Genomic DNA, 16,299 nt, shown 5'->3' with positions numbered 1-16,299 from the left:
GTTTGAGACCAGCCGACGCAATAGCGAGACCCTCATCTCTACAAAATATAGAAAAATTTGCTGGGCCTGGTGGCCTATGCCTGAAATCCCAGCTATTAGGTAGGCTGAGGCAGGAAGATCACTTGAGCCCAGGTGTTCAAGGCTGCAGTGAGCTATGATGACACCACTGCACTCTAGCCTGAGCAACAGAGTAAGAATCTGTCTTAAAAAAAAAAAAAAAAAGGCCGGGAGCTGTGGCTCATGCCTGTAATCCTAGCTCTTGGGAGGCCGAGGCGGGCGGATTGCTCAAGGTCAGGAGTTCAAAACCAGCCTGAGCAAGAGCGAGACCCCGTCTCTACTATAAATAGAAAGAAATTAATTGGCCAACTGATATATATATAAAAAATTAGCTGGGCATGGTGGCGCATGCCTGTAGTCCCAGCTACTCGGGAGGCTGAGGCAGGAGGATCACTCGAGCCCAGGAGTTTGAGGTTGCTGTGAGCTAGGCTGACGCCACGGCACTCACTCTAGCCTGGACAACAAAGGGAGACTCTGTCTCAAAAAAAAAAAAAAAAGAAAAAGGTTGTCGGGGTAATAAGATATTTGCATAGTGCTAACATATAACTTTACAGATTACTTACTAATTGTAAAAGGTAAAGTTAACCTTTACAATCAAAAGATCTGGCAGTCTGACCACCACGATCAAGTGGTTACATTTAGTATCAGGTATCATATACTTCTTGATGTGATGTGATGTGCTGCTTTACCCATGAAGCATTCTTACCAAAAAATTGGTTAGCCTGAATCTAATCAAGCCTCTAGACATAATCTCTAGTTTACAGGAAATTCAGAGGAGAGGCAAGTTAAATATCCTCATGAAGAAACATCTAGAATGTGGAACATTCTATAGGACAGCTGGTCTGAACCTTTCAAAAAGTCAATGTCAGCCGGGCGTGGTGGCTCATGCCTATAATCCTAGCACTCTGGGAGGCCGAGGCGGGCGGATTGCTCGAGGTCAGGAGTTCAAAACTAGCCTGAGCAAGACCGAGACCCTGTCTCTACTATAAATAGAAAGAAATTAATTGGCCAACTAATATATATAGAAAAAAAAAATTAGCCAGGCATGGTGGTGCATGCCTGTAGTCCCAGCTACTCGGGGGGGCTGAGGCAGAAGGATTGCTTGAGCCCAGGAGTTTGAGGTTGCTGTGAGGTAGGCTGATGCCACGGCACTCACTCTAGCCTGGGCAACAAAGCGAGACTCTGTCCCCCTCCCCCCAAAAAAAAAATTTAAAAAAAATAAAAAGTCAATGTCATGGGGGAGAAAGAAATGTTCTAAATTAAAAGAAGCTAAAGAGACATAAAAAAAATTTTTTTAAAGACATTCTTGAAACAATTGCAGGGATCTGAACATGAACCAGATATTAAGTTATGGAAGCACTGTTACCTTAACTATGGTAATGATACTGTGGTTAGCAATACCACTGTCCTATTCTTAGGAGATAAATGCTGAATTATTTAGGGCAGAAGTGTTATTTATTTATTTATTTTATTTTATTTTGAGACAGAGTCTCGCTTTGTTGTCCAGGCTAGAGTGAGTGCCGTGGCGTCAGCCTAGCTCACAGCAACCTCACACTCCTGGGCTAGAGCGATCCTTCTGCCTCAGCCTCCCGAGTAGCTGGGACTACAGGCATGCGCCACCATGCCCGGCTAATTTTTTTTATATACATATCAGTTGGCCAATTAATTTCTTTCTATTTATAGTAGAGACGGGGTCTCGCTCTTGCTCAGGCTGGTTTTGAACTCCTGACCTTGAGCAATCCGCCCGCCTCGGCCTCCCAGAGAGCTAGGATTACAGGCGTGAGCCACTGTGCCCGGCCAAGTAGATAGATTTTTAAGGGAAAGCATGCATACAGAGAAACGCAAAGCTCAAAGGACTAACTTGCAAAATACCATTAAAATAAAGGAAGAGGGGGAGATTCAGTTGTTTTTTTTTTTAAGTAGAGAAGAATCAGTCAGGAGATAGAAGGAAAATCATAGATTCATAATATTAATAAGTCAACAGAAGACAGGTGAGTATAGTTTATGGTGTCAAATGTTATAGAGTACAGAGAGAGAGAGGCCTGAGAAAAGACTGGTTCATTTTGTAATCACAAAGTCCTTATTAAGAGAAGATTCTAGGTCAGGCGCGGTGGCTCATGCCTGTAATCCTAGCACTCTGGGAGGCAGAGTTGGTAGGATCGCTCAAGGTCAGGAGTTGGAAACCAGCATGAGCAAGAGCAAGACTCGTCTCTACTAAAAATAGAAAGAAATTAATTGGCCAACTAAAAATATATAGAAAAAAATTAGCAGGGCATGGTGGCGCATGCCTGTAGTCCCAGCTACTTGGGAGGCTGAGGCAGAAAGATTGCTTGAACCCAGGGGTTTGAAGTTGCTGTGAGCTAGGCTGATGCCACGGCACTCTAGCCTGGGCAACAGAGTGAGACTCTTTCTCAAAACAAAAAAAAAAAGGGAGAGAGAAGATTCTAAAGTATGGTTACTGTAAAGCAATGGGAATGGAAATGATTATCATGAAATTAGGGAGAAAATGGATAGTAAGTAGAAAGAAGCAACTGCTACTTTCACTCAAACTTGAAATCTGGCCAGAAAAGAAAGAAAAGAACAAAAGTTACAATGGGCAGAGAAAGTTCAACTGAAGAATTTCTCCAAACTAGGAAAAATTGTGGCTGGTTGAAGAACACAAAGGCAAAATGTCAATGGAAAATGAATGAGATAATGCCTCACATGTTATTTCCACCCTAGAAATAGCAATACATTTAATGATTCTCACCAAATTATTCATCAAGCCCAATCTCATTTAACCACATCTAATTTTACATTTTTATGTGGTTTGCACATTAATCTTCAGGTTTCTTTCTAGATAAATATATATATATATACAATTTGTTCAGCTACCCTTATATAGTAATTAAATTCCTAAGATAATCATCAAATATATGTATTGTGTTTAGGCTTATCAATCTAGTCCTATGGCTATTTAGGGTACTCATTAAAGAATATTAAAGAATATTGTGGCTGGGTGCAGTGGCTCATGCCTGTAATCCTAGCACTTCGGGAGGCGGAGGCAGGAGGGCTGCTTGAGGCTAGGAGTTAAAGACTTCCACCTCTATAAAAAATAGGAAAATTAGCTGGGTGTGGTGACATGCACTGAGGTAAAAGGATCAATCAAGCCCAGGAATTTGAGAATACAGTGAGCTATGATGATGCTACCGCACTCTAGCCTAGGCTACACAGCAAGGCCCTATCTCAAAGCCCATATTGTCATGCAGGCCACTGTTAAGCCTGCAAAATAAAGATTGCTGACATTCATGAGCTGCTTAACGTTGTGTAGCACAGATGGTTAAAATGAAGAATTAATCTTGTAACAGCTAATCAGTATTTTTCCCTATCACATGAAAGTTAATATAGCCTAGATATGAAACTTTTTTTTTTTTTTTTTTTTGAGACAGTCTTGCTTTATTGCCCAGGCTAGAGTGAGTGCCATGGTGTCAGCCTAACTCACAGCAACCTCCAACTCCTGGGCTCAAACAATCCTTCTGCCTCAGCCTTCCGAGTAGCTGGGACTACAGGCATATGCCACCATGCCCAGCTAATTTTTTCTATATATATTAGTTGGCCAATTAATTTCTCTCTATTTTTAGTAGAGATGGGGTCTCGCTCTTGCTCAGGCTGGTTTCGCACTCCTGACCTTGAGCAATCCGCCTGCCTCGGCCTCCTAGAGTGCTAGGATTACAGGCGTGAGCCACCGTGCCTGGCCAATATGAAACTTTTATTGAACATGCTATTTTAAGCATAAAAACTGGAGAAAGTGTCTTTAATGAAATAAGAACTGAAATGAAACTGCATTTACTTACGTTAGTGCGGCTCTAGCCAAATCATGTGGCATCAGGTCTTTATATCTGGAGAAAGAAAGCATAATTTAAACCAAAAACCTAGAACTTAAAAAAAAAAGATTCATTCTATTTGAAATACCTAGAGATCATCTAAAACATGCTGCTGCAAATGCACTTAACTTTCCTATCCAGGGCAGTCCAAGATTTCAAATGAAATAGTGTGACTTTGTTACTTGTCATCCTTAAAAATCTGGCAATCCTTAACTCCTGCTGAAGTTGCTAAGATAAGAATCTGACAGAAGTGTTGCCCAATTCCTTATTGTTGTTCAGATCTAACAGAAGTACTGCCCAATTCCTTATTGTTCAGCATGCCATATATTCTTTAAATTTAAACCCCTCCTTTTTTTTTTTTTTTTTTTTTTTGAGACAGGATCTCATTCTGTCGCCTGGCTACAGTGCAGTGGTGTCATCACAGTAGTTCACTACAACCTCAAACTCCTGGGCTCAAGCAATCCTCCTGCCTGACCCTTCCAGGTAGCTGGGACTACAGGTGTATACCACCACACCTGGCTAATTTTTCTGTGTTTTTCTTTTTCTTTTCTTTTCTTTTTTGGCAGAGCTCGGGGGTGTCACTCTTGCTCAGGCTGATCTCAAACTCCTGGTCTCAAGCAATACCTCTGCCTCAGCCTCCCAAAGTGCTAGGATTACAGGAGTGAGCCACCATGACTGGCCCTAAAACTTTTACTTTAAAAGCATATTATTTATTTACTTTGTAATGCATAATGGGATATAGAGGATGTATTAGGACTTTTAAAGAAACTTTCTGAAGCAATTTGAGATTTAGAAAAAAATTGGAGAGATCAGACTTTCCATATACCTTTTACTCTGCTTCTTTTAATGTTAACATTTTACATAACCATGATGTACTTATTAAAACTAAGAAATGAATACTGACACAATACTACTCACTAAGCTACTAACTTTATCTGGATCTCACTAATTTTCCCACTAATGTCTTTTTTCTCTTCCAGGATTAAATGTATCCAGGATATCACGTAATATTTAGTTGCCACGCTTCCTCAGTCTCCTCCAATTTGTGACAGTTCCTTAGTCTTTCCTTGTCTTCCAAGGACAAGGAAGGTCCTTGTCAGGTGACCTTGACACTTTTGAAGACTGGGGTTATGGAATGTCACAGAGGTGAAGTACTCTTGCTCTGAAGTACATTGCTCAACATCAGGGAGTGCATGATAGCAACGTCACTTACTACCAGTGATGTTAGCTAGTATCTGCCAGTTTACCCCAGTATAAAGTTACTATCTTTCTGTACTCAATTTGTTACAAGTCAGTCACTAAATCCAGTTCACACTCAAGGGGAGGAGAATTAAGCCCCATTTCCTAGCGGAAAGAGTAACACAGAATTTGTGGACATATGTTGAAATCATCACAGTAATTCATGAAAAACTGGGCAGAGATACTCTGAGGCTATGCAAATGCCCTGTTTCTTCTTAACATTTCACCTAATTTTAGCAATCTCTTACTTGTAATGATTTTTTGTGGTATTCTAATGGTAATTTATTTATTTTCCTCATTCTTTTCATATTCGTTAATTGAAATTCTTCTGTAAGGAAGACCTGTTCCTTCTCTTTCATTTATTTATCTATTCAATCACTTATTTATATTAGATTAGACTCATGGGCATTTATTTTATTCTTTGGGTTATGATCCAATACTGTTTCCATTTATTTTATTGCTCAGATAGCTCCAGCTTTGGTGACTGGGAGCTCTTTCAGGTTAGTCCTGTGATCTTTTGACATGACTCTATCTTTTTTTTTTTAAGTACTTCTTTACTTTCTGGAGCTCCCAGCTCATCTTGTATTTTCTCTGGCCCAGCCCTAGTCATTCTTCTAAGTAGCCCTGGTTTCTTTCATGAAAGAATGCTATTTAGAAACCAATATCTGGGTATGACCTGCAATTATTTGTTTGTTTAAATGTCAAAAATAAATTTATTTTTAAATCAAAGATTTAACCATTGGATTGCATAAGAAGATTCATTATGTTCCTGAAAATGAAAAATTAAAAATCCAAAAACATTTTTATTTTCATTCTGAATCACAGGAGAATCATAGCTAGTTTTCCAAATTTTTCATAGGTAAAACCAGCTTCCTCAAATTTAGAACAGAATAATTTGTGGGAAAGTTGAGTGCCAATTTGAAAATGCTTAACCCATAAATTATTTATCATATCCAATCTTTATTCCCATGCTCCCACACTCCTCTCTATCAGAATGACTGGCAGACTCCTGAATTCTACTGCTAGAGTCTATTCCTAGGAGTGCTTCCCAAATAATGCCCCTGCCTCTAACAAGAACCTGGGCTTCTAACACTCAGTTTGAAAGCAGTGCTTCAAATTAAATAGAAAAAACCTTCTTCCACCTTGAAAATGATCTCCTATTATAGATGACTTATTTGCCTCCACAATCTTAACATCGACGATATGACTTAAAACTTTTCCCACTATGTTATTTTTTCAGTCACTTCTGTTCTTTATATAAATATTGCCTTAAAATGCTTTTTATTCTTTCTTCCCTATTACTATCATTTCTTGCATTAGTCAAAGTTTTTCTCTTCTTTATACCACCAAATTGGTCATGAACTCTTGTCTTCTCTGTCATTCAGAATCTTGAATTAAACTAAAACATAATACACAACAGGGCGACTTCTGGGGCCCTCCTTTCTTGGGACCCCAGAACCTCGTCCACAGAAAAACAAAAGGAACAGACCGTATCCTAATGTGCTGAATACCTCACACCAAACTTCAAACAAATACTAATTATCAAATGTTTCAATAATAAAAGTAAATGAAATAGTTGAGTATGTTTGTATTTTTTAACAGCTAGTGAAACAGTTGGTATCAAATACCTACATAGTATACAAATAGTTCTTAACAAAAAATGGTCTTCCTAGCCAAGAATTTTCATCTCTCGATGGAACTTTCTTTTTCTACCTTATTGCTGTTCAATACAAGGAAGATCCCATCTCCTCTCCTCCCTGCTGCTAAAGCCTTCAGATTCTTGTTATTGCTCTTGTGTCAGTACAGGAGAGAGATTATAGAGACAAATATTGTTAAGTGGATTACCATATCGACAAAGTAGGATGAATGGAGAAACTTCACCCCCATTTGCTTATAGCATTATTTCTAAAAGAAAATATTAAAAAAATAAAAATAAAAAAACTCTTCCCTGTGATGCTGAGTTAAAAAAAATAAATAAATAAAAAAAAGAAAAGAAAATATTTTCTATGTCCCAAATCATCTGCTGAAAAATGAACATTTGCTGCTTGCATGTGTATGTACACACACACACACACACACACATGTGTATCTTCCACAAATGATGACATATTATACACAATGCTCTGCATCTTGTTTTTTTACACTTAACACATCTTCAAGATCTTAGATCTTCCATATTGGTATATAAAGATAGGTCTCATTATCTTTAACAAGTGCCTAACATTCTTTAGCATTTTAAGTTGGTGACTGACTGCCCGTTGAAAATATCAAGGCATAATGGTTCATTCTTGTAATTGCAACAACTTGAGAGGCTGAGGCAAAAGGATTGCTTGAGACCAGGAGTTTGGACCAGCTTGGGCAACACACCAAGACCCAATCTCTCTAAAAAAATAAAACATTGGTGGGGCACAGTGACATGCACCTGTAGTCCCAGCTACATGGGAGGCTGAGGTGGGAGGATGGCTTGAGCCCAGGAGTATAAGGCTACAGTGCGCTATGACTGTCCCACTATACTCCAGCCTGGGTGACAGAGTGAGACCTTGTCTCTTAAAAAAAAAAAAAAAAAAAAAATATATATATATATATATATATATTTATATACACACATAAAAATTATACATTAAAACAATCTAAGGCCAGGTGTGGTGGCTCATGCCTGTAATCCTAGCACTCTAGGAGGCCGAGGCGGGCGGATTGCTCGAGGTCAGGAGTTCACCCTGAGGAGACCCTGTCTCTACTAAAAATAGAAAGAAATTAATTGGCCAACTAAAAATATATATATAAAAAAATTAGCCGGGCATGGTGGCACATGCCTGTAGTCCCAGCTACTCGGGAGGCTGAGGCAGTAGGATCACTTGTGCCCAGGAGATTGAGGTTGCTGTGAGCTAGTCTGATGCCATGCCACTCACTCTAGTCTGGGCAACAAAGTGAGACTCTGTCTAAACAACAACAAAAAAAACAATCTAAACAATAGAACTAATAATTTGAACCTAGTTACCAAAGTCCATTATCAGCTTTTAGACAGATTAATCCTCCTCACTTAAAGACAGGAAAGGCCAAAGAAAAGAACAGTTTGATTTACTTGCATGTGGCTAAAAAAAGTAAACAATACTAACCTATGGAAAGTAAAAACTATAGTTCCCTCTTTTATATGCCCTTCCCTGCTATGGTATTTCCTTCCCAGAGGTAAATATTATTAATTGGGTATATATAATATATATACCTTCAATTTTTTTTTTTTTTTTTTGAGACAGCGTCTTGCTCTGTTCCCCAGGCTATAGTGCAGAGGCATCATCACAGCTGGGGTCTTTTGCAGTTGGTCTAGGATCATTCTGGTCCCATATACTTGGGGTTGCACTAGGCCAGGGGTTTGGACCAGCCCATCAACTCCAATTCCTAGTAATTCCCAGGAAGCCAAACCAGTGGACTACAGGCCCGTCAGAATGCCCACAACCCACATCTTCAGCACTCAAACTTCTGAGAAAGCACAATAACAATATACTTATCTCCAGGAAAGGAAAAGATATCTCTGTTGGAAGCAAGGTATCTAGGCCTACACTAGGCTTTCAAAATAAGGCTTTTTCCAGCTAAAACTGCACTAGGCCTGTTCATGAAGAGCATAAAACAAATTTTGCCATAATATTTCACCACTGCCTGGATTTATTCCATACTAATTTCATGGAAATGCTATCCATGTATTAGTCCACTAATAATAGTATTACCTACTGAGTTACATTTACAAAGACCACTTTTGAAAGTACTTTAAAAGAAGGAATAAATAACATGATCATTTCATACTTACGAAGTGCCTGATTGCAAAAATGGAGTACGAACACCATCCACCACCACTATATTCCTTACATTGGGTTTGGCTAAGGTCTTCTTCGATTTGGTCTGGCCAGCTTTAAGATAAAGTTAAAGAACTACTAACTAAAACATATAAAGTCAGATGACTTTTTACATTTTTAAAGATAGACATTCTAAGAAGAATTATTCAATGCCAACCTACATTTGCTATTAAACCACTTCAATACTTTAAAAAAAAGAGCTGAGAAATTGACTAGCATTCATGAGTTTCCAAATAATATATAAGGTAAACAAAGTTTCTACCCAATGATGAGATAATTTTGCTATTAATAAAACTGTTCATTTTTATTGTTTGACAACCTATTAATATTTCATTAGAAGTAACCAATTTTACACATAAGTCTGCTCTTAATATTAGAAGTCACAATGATTGACATTGTTCACTTTTCACACAATGAAAAGTATTTCACACAATTGATGTTCTTACCTTGATCTGTAGAAATAAAGCCCACTTGACTAATGACTACTGCTATTCTACAAAACGTGTTATTCAATGCTTCCTGATTGTTTGAATCAACTGGCCTAAATACTCTTTAATCTCAAAACAGTAACTGCCCTTTAGTTTTGTTTTTTTTTTTTTTTCTTTTTTTTTTGGCTGTTAACTTCAACAGGCATGCCCTTTAGTTTTTTTAAATTAAAGAATAAAACGTAAATATATGCATGTGGTTAAAAAAAAGTAAACAATACTAATCTAAAACTAAAGTTCCCTCTTTATATTCCCTTCTTTGCCATGTTATTTCCTTCCCAGAGATAATTATTGTTAATTTGGTATATATACTGTATATGCTTTCAAATTTTTTTTTCAGACAGGGTCTCGCTCTGTTGCCCAGACTAGAGCGCAGTGGCGTCATCACAGCCCACTGCAACGTAAAACTCCTGGGCTCAAGTGATCTTCCTGCCTCAGCCTCCTGAGTAGCTGGGACTACAGGTATGTACCACCATGCCCAGCTGATTTTTCTATATTTTTGTAGAGATGGGGTCTTGCTATGTTGCCCACACTGTTCTCAAACTCCTGGCCTCAGGTGATCCTCCTGCCTCAGCCTCCCAAAGTGCTAGGATTATAGGTAAGAGCCACCTTGCCTCACCTTCAAATTTTTGTTTCTTTTAATGCATGTACATGCATAAACTGGTGTATTATATATACTTTTTTGACAGCCATATAGCTGGGAGATCTTTCTATGTTAGTATATTAAAAATCTATTTCATTCTTTTCTTGTCATTAACATTAAAATTTATCTACTATCATCACTTCTTCATTGTCAGAGACAGAAAAAAAATCCTAAATTGTTGGGAATAAAATTTCGACAAACACCTTATCACACCCATTAACGTCATAGCGAAATATTTATAATAAATATCTACAACCAACATGAAAGAAATAGTCATCAGAGCCGGCAGTCATGCTAAAGTGGGGTACAGAGATTATCCCAGCGGCTCCAATGGAGATGCGCAGGTGAAGGAGGTAAAGGCAACAAGGAGGTGAGCGATGACACCGTGGCAGCCGTAAACATGTGATGTGCAACGCCAGGGCAAACGCAGTGTCAGCGCGAATGAAAAGGAAGGGACTGATACAAGACAGACTATAAATGAAGATTAGGCATCTTGGTGACCACATATATTATAGAAAGAAAGGAAAACAGGATTATTATTATTATTTTTTTTTTTTTTTTGAGACAGAGTCTCGTTTTCTTGCCTAGGCTAGAGTGAGTGCCATGGCATCAGCCTAGCTCACAGCAACCTCAAACTCCTGGGCTCAAGCGATCCTCCTGCCTCAGCCTCCCGAGTAGCTGGGACTACAGGCACAAGCCTCCATGCCTGGCTGATTTATATATATATATATATTAGTTGGCCAATTAATTTCTTTCTATTTTTATGGTAGAGACGGGGTCTCGCTCAGGCTGGTTTTGAACTCCTGACCTTGAGCAATCCGCCCGCCTCGGCCTCCCAGAGTGCTAGGATTACAGGCGTGAGTCACCGCGCTCGGCGGAAAACAGGATTATTAACAAGCTTAGAGACTAAGAAAAATCTAGCTACTCTACACAAAGTAAGAACTGGTTTTGAAATAAAGATGACTTCATTTTTAAACTTACTAACTTTGAGGTTATGGAGAGACATCCAGGTGAATATGTCTACTCAGCAGGTAGCTAGAAGATGGAAAACAAAAGCTCTGAAGGGGAGTGAGTGTAGACCAGAAAGTCATGAGATGTTTGTAGCTTAGGAGGAGAAGCAGAGATATATTTTGCAATGCCTGCTCTCCCACAGCACCCTCCAAAGGGAGTTGCCCCTTTTACAGTCCCTGCCAAAGGGAAAGCCACAGACAGTCATGTCCCTAAGCCCATAGCAAAAGCTGATTAGATTCAGAGTAGCTACTGGACCCACCAACGACCAAGTTATACAGTAGCCAACCAGTAACCTATGTCATCTACCTAGTGATAAACTGCGTGAGTCAGACTCTCTCTCTAAGCAAAAAAGCATGGAAAGAAATGCCAATTAGCTGAAACTGAAAAGATGCCATGAGAAGAACTAGGGTGATGGTAAACTGAAGTCACTTGTAAGCCAGAATTTATAAACTGTAAGTGAGCAAAGAAGCCAGCAAGAAGGGTGAAGAAGGATATAGAGAAAAACAGAAGGGCCAGGAAAGGGACATAACATGTGACAAATGAAGAGACAAAGTAGCTGGCCCCCAGCACTGCTTGCTTGGTTCCTAACACCTTCCCAGTTGTGGCACACACAAACCGTCTCATCCTTGAGAGCACTTAGCTTTGTGATTTCCCGTCATTAAGAGGGCAGAAAGATGTGAGAGAGACAGTAACTTCAGCAGGAGAATCAAGAGAGAACAGTGTATGAGAGCAAAAGTAGGAGAGTGTCAAGGAGAACAAGATGGTCAAGGAGCATAAGCACTGAAAACAGGCCACTAAATTTGAAGATTTGCAGATTACCCATGACTGACCTTGGAGAGAATAAAGTGATGAGAGGAAAGGACAGAGGATACGTCATCATGTTAGTCTGCTTTCTAAGAACTGACAATATGTTCCTTTTATACACTTTGAAATTAAAATTCTTACCTCCTCTAACAAATTACCTGCTTTACTTGGTTCTACCTTAACTTTCAAAAGTATTTTTCCACTACTCCCCAAAAGACTGAGGGGCTCCTCTTCATGTGACACAAGGAGAAGGCCTCCAGTCGCTACGGCCGAGCTTACACCAACCTCCTTGCCTTTACTCGTGTATTCTATCTGTGTGGCCCTTTTGCCCATCTAATTCTTACCTGTCTCTTGGGCCTAGTTCACCATCCACCTCCTAGTAAAGCCTTCCCTGATAACTACAGTTACTTGTGTTCCTGCCTCTGAACTTCTATTTAGGCCTCCAAACAATTTAACATATTATAAAGTAATTAGACAAATTCTACAAGCCACATTTAAAAAACATTTGTTCTAAATTATGTAGTGAACAGTCAACCAAGGACTCTCATTCTGTTTCGTATATACAACGGCTCCCAACCACGTCAAAACTTTCTCAAGGGCTAATGATACAGCTCTGTTTTATATGTTCCACAGTGCTATGGGCACACAGTAGCAATGAATTATAAGAATCTGAATTGGGAGTTATAGTATCTGGGTTCTAGGCTCTGCTTAGCCAATATTTTAAATTTGAAAATATGGAAGCTAGACTAGATGACCTTAAAGGCTCCTTTCAACTCCAAAACCTAGGATTCACTGGCTGACTGACATGTATCCTTTATTCTCTCTATATAATTAAAATCAAAGAAGATACAAGATGTGTCATGTATTATACAACTGCTATATATGTTGCTATATATGTGTGTGTATATACACAGAGAAATCAATATATAGATATAACCATCAAATCATTCAAAATTTCCAGACACTTACATTTCCAGTCTATCAAATGACTAAAAACATCAATACATCCTGTGCCCCTCTATTTTAATTCCTTCATCATAACAGCTGTGTCAGGCAGGGATTTTCACGTGAGCTCCAAGAGGAATCAGTTATAAAATTACTGCCACCTAAAACTTGCTCAGCATAGACATATGCCTGCTCCTTCCCCTCAAATCAGCTGGTCACATTCCTCTGTCTTATCATGTGCCTTCCTGCACTACTGTCATCATCAGTGTTAACACAAATTACTTGTAGGACATTGTGTTAGTCACTGAGGACATAAACAACTAAATACTCACAAGGGCTTAAAATATAGCTGTAAGAGACAGACACATCAAGAATAGCTACAGAGCAGCATAAAGAATAGTCTAAATGCCAGACATTAATAAATGCTTTCCCCTGTTGGTATTCAGAATGACCTTCTCTCACTTGGCAAGGATCAGATCTATTTGTGTGACTTTGCAAAGCAAAGGCCTGGGTGAACATCAGAATTAGGGAAAAGGTGAAGACAGACAGAAAGGAATTATTCTTTATGGGGCTAATAGAAATCTATATTCTAGTTAGAATTTAGAGGCCACAGGAAATATATTTGTTACATGACAATATGAAACTTCTCTAGTGGGGATTAAGCAACAGACCTCTGAGAATTTGAGTTTATAGTTTTCAAAGTGCTTTGAGATATCTTCATAACTACATGAGGTTGACAAGACTAGAATTATTATATTTCTTTTTTAGATGAAGAAACTAAAGCACAAGGAAGCAAAGTATCCAGTTCAAGGCCATACTGCCCAGAAAAAAGTAGAACTGGAAGACAGCATAGGTTTTCTGAATCCTGGAAGGTACTTTTTCTATTTGTCAGGGTGTTTTTAGCACTGATCAGTGAAGATACATATCCACAGTAGATTCTGCAAAAACCTGCAGTAAAAAAGCCCAATTCATTGGGTTTATCTAGGGCCTAAATGACCATATAAAATCAACAAATGTCCTTACTCTTTCATTTCCTATTGACTAAACAACCTTCTGTTTGTTGACTGGCTCCCCAATCACCTCTATTTCAAGAATGGGTCCTCTTGCATATGGGATAAGAAGATATTCATCAACAGAGAAGCATATCACTAACTGCAAATTTAAAAAGTTAATTTTTGGCTCTACAAAGGTCTCAAGAGGTATACTAATCATCTCCAGGACTGACAGCCAGAGAGTGAATAAACTGATCAGCAAGGTTTATGGAACTCCCATGACTCCATCAGTTTCAAATATCAGAAAGTAGTCTCCTGTCAACATCCTCAAGCCCAATCCTAAATAATGTAATATCATTATTGATTGGCTCTATACTTTTTAAATTTCAAGGCAATAGTGATGTTCATGTTGCTCATAAAAACAGGAAAATTAGCAAATTTGTTTTGGTTTTTATGCAGAATTTACAAAATATAGAATCTAGAATCTAACATTTAAATCAGAAATGTTTATTTTACAAACTACCATACCTGGGGCAGCTCGTAGCTGGGAGGAACAGCTCAGCAATCTTACAGCTAGAAGACAAAACAAACTGTTTATAAAAAGCAATACCATTTAATGTCTGTGTAAGATGCTGATAATAAATCCAAATCTAATCTTAAAAAAGAAAAAATTAAACTTACGGAATCTGAGGGCCCATTTTGATGTACTAGGAAGGTTTTTTAAAGTGCAAGTCAAGATAGTAGTCATTCTGAAATCTAAAAAGAGAAGAAAAATACATCCTGGGTTAGTTGAACAAGTTGTAGCTTATATTGTATTCTATAAACTCTGTTAACCTCATTCATGAGTACTATAAAATGCCATAAAATTTAAGCTAGTATCAACTATCCTTTCTCTAATAATATTAAAATAGCTACACTGACATGACTTTCATGTTGTGCCAACCACTATTCTAAGCCTTAACCATCTATCCTCACAACAATCTATGAAGTAGGAATAATTAGTATACACCCTTTGTAAGACATGAGGAAACTGAGGTATAAAGGGATTGAGTGAGTTGCCCAAAAACCCACAGCTACTGAGTGGCAGAGCTGGGATTTGAACCCAGGCAGTCTAGCTCCAGAGTTTGTGCTCTCCTTTAGTGCCAAAGAAGTAGAGACTGTTAGGCATGATCATAAAACCACCAGTGTTCATTTCATGATATTGAAGGTTGTACTGTGATTATGTAGAAGGCCTTCAGGAATGTTTGCATTTGAAAGGAATACACACAAAAGTATTTAGGGATGGTGAAGCATCATGTCAGCAACTCTCAACTGCTGCTAGAAAAAAAAGTTTGTAGGACTGCACTTACGACCTTTTTCTAAGTTTGATACTGCATTGTTTCAAATAACAAAAAAAAATTTTAAGGACACATAAAAACCCTATGTATTGGCCGGGCGCAGTGGCTCACACTTGTAATCCTAGCACTCTGGGAGGCTGAGGTGGGTGGATCGCTCAAGGTCAGGAGTTCAAGACCAGCCTGAGCAAGAGTGAGACACTGTCTCTACTATAAATAGAAAGAAATTAATTGGCCAACTAAATATATATATAGAAAAAATTAGCCGGGCATGGTGACGCATGCCTGTAGTCCCAGCTACGCAGGAGGCTGAGGCAGAAGGATCGCTTGAGCCCAGGAGTTTGAGGTTGCTGTGAGCTACGCTGACACCACGGGCAACCAAGTGAGACTCTGACTCAAAAAACAAAACAAACAAACAAAAAAAACCTATGTATTAAAAAATATCTAAAGTAAATTAACTATTCACCCCACAAAAAAAGGCTACATTCCTAACAATGGGTTTCTACAAATCACTAAGGAAAAAGCCAGCAGACAAATAGGCACAGGATATGAACAGACAAGACAGCTCACAGAAAAGGAAATACAAAAGGCTCTTAAATATATGAAAAGAAATTCAAATTAAAACCACATAGATACAACAGTCAAATTAGTAAAGGCTCAAAGTTTCGTTATGCACTGTCGTTTAGGGTACGCACAGACACTCTCATACACTGATGCCAAGTGTATAAATCCACGCAATCCCCACAGAGGGCAATTTGGTAGTTATCTGTCAAAACTACAATTTACCTAACTTTTAATCCAACAATTCCATTTCCATGAATTTACTTCATGGATATCACTTACACACATGGGTTATTACCTATGTTGTCACTGTAATAGCAAAAGATTAGAATAACCAACAAATAAATGGTTAAGTAAATCATGTTACAGCAACCCAGTGAAATATTATGCAGGCTGTAAAAGAAAACGGAAATGATATATAACAATATGAAACCATTTCTAAGCTAAATTTTTTTTTTTGAGAAAAGGCATATAAATTCATGTAATGTGTATCCATGGAAGAGAATCACAGAGTGAT

General features: G+C 38.5%; 1 protein-coding gene across 2 annotated transcripts in view; it reads right to left on the bottom strand.

The window, feature by feature from the left end:
- HADHB (hydroxyacyl-CoA dehydrogenase trifunctional multienzyme complex subunit beta) overlaps nt 1-16,299 on the bottom strand; it is a 38,501-nt gene that overhangs the window by 17,695 nt on the left and 4,507 nt on the right. For both annotated transcript variants that reach the window (XM_020288642.2, XM_012788157.3), the window contains exons 2-5: nt 14,569-14,643; nt 14,416-14,460; nt 8,962-9,061; nt 3,891-3,935 (exon numbers count right to left, since the gene is read on the bottom strand). In XM_020288642.2, coding sequence (XP_020144231.1) covers nt 3,891-3,935; nt 8,962-9,061; nt 14,416-14,460; nt 14,569-14,635 — 257 coding nt within the window. In that variant the 5' untranslated portion in view covers nt 14,636-14,643. The remainder of the gene's footprint in view (nt 1-3,890; nt 3,936-8,961; nt 9,062-14,415; nt 14,461-14,568; nt 14,644-16,299) is intronic.

The sequence above is a fragment of the Microcebus murinus genome, chromosome 3 (genome assembly GCF_040939455.1).
Source record: "Microcebus murinus isolate Inina chromosome 3, M.murinus_Inina_mat1.0, whole genome shotgun sequence".
Lineage (NCBI taxonomy): Eukaryota > Metazoa > Chordata > Mammalia > Primates > Cheirogaleidae > Microcebus > Microcebus murinus.
The sequence above is the reverse complement of the archived record's forward strand: the minus strand, read 5'-3'. Positions and strand labels throughout refer to the sequence as shown.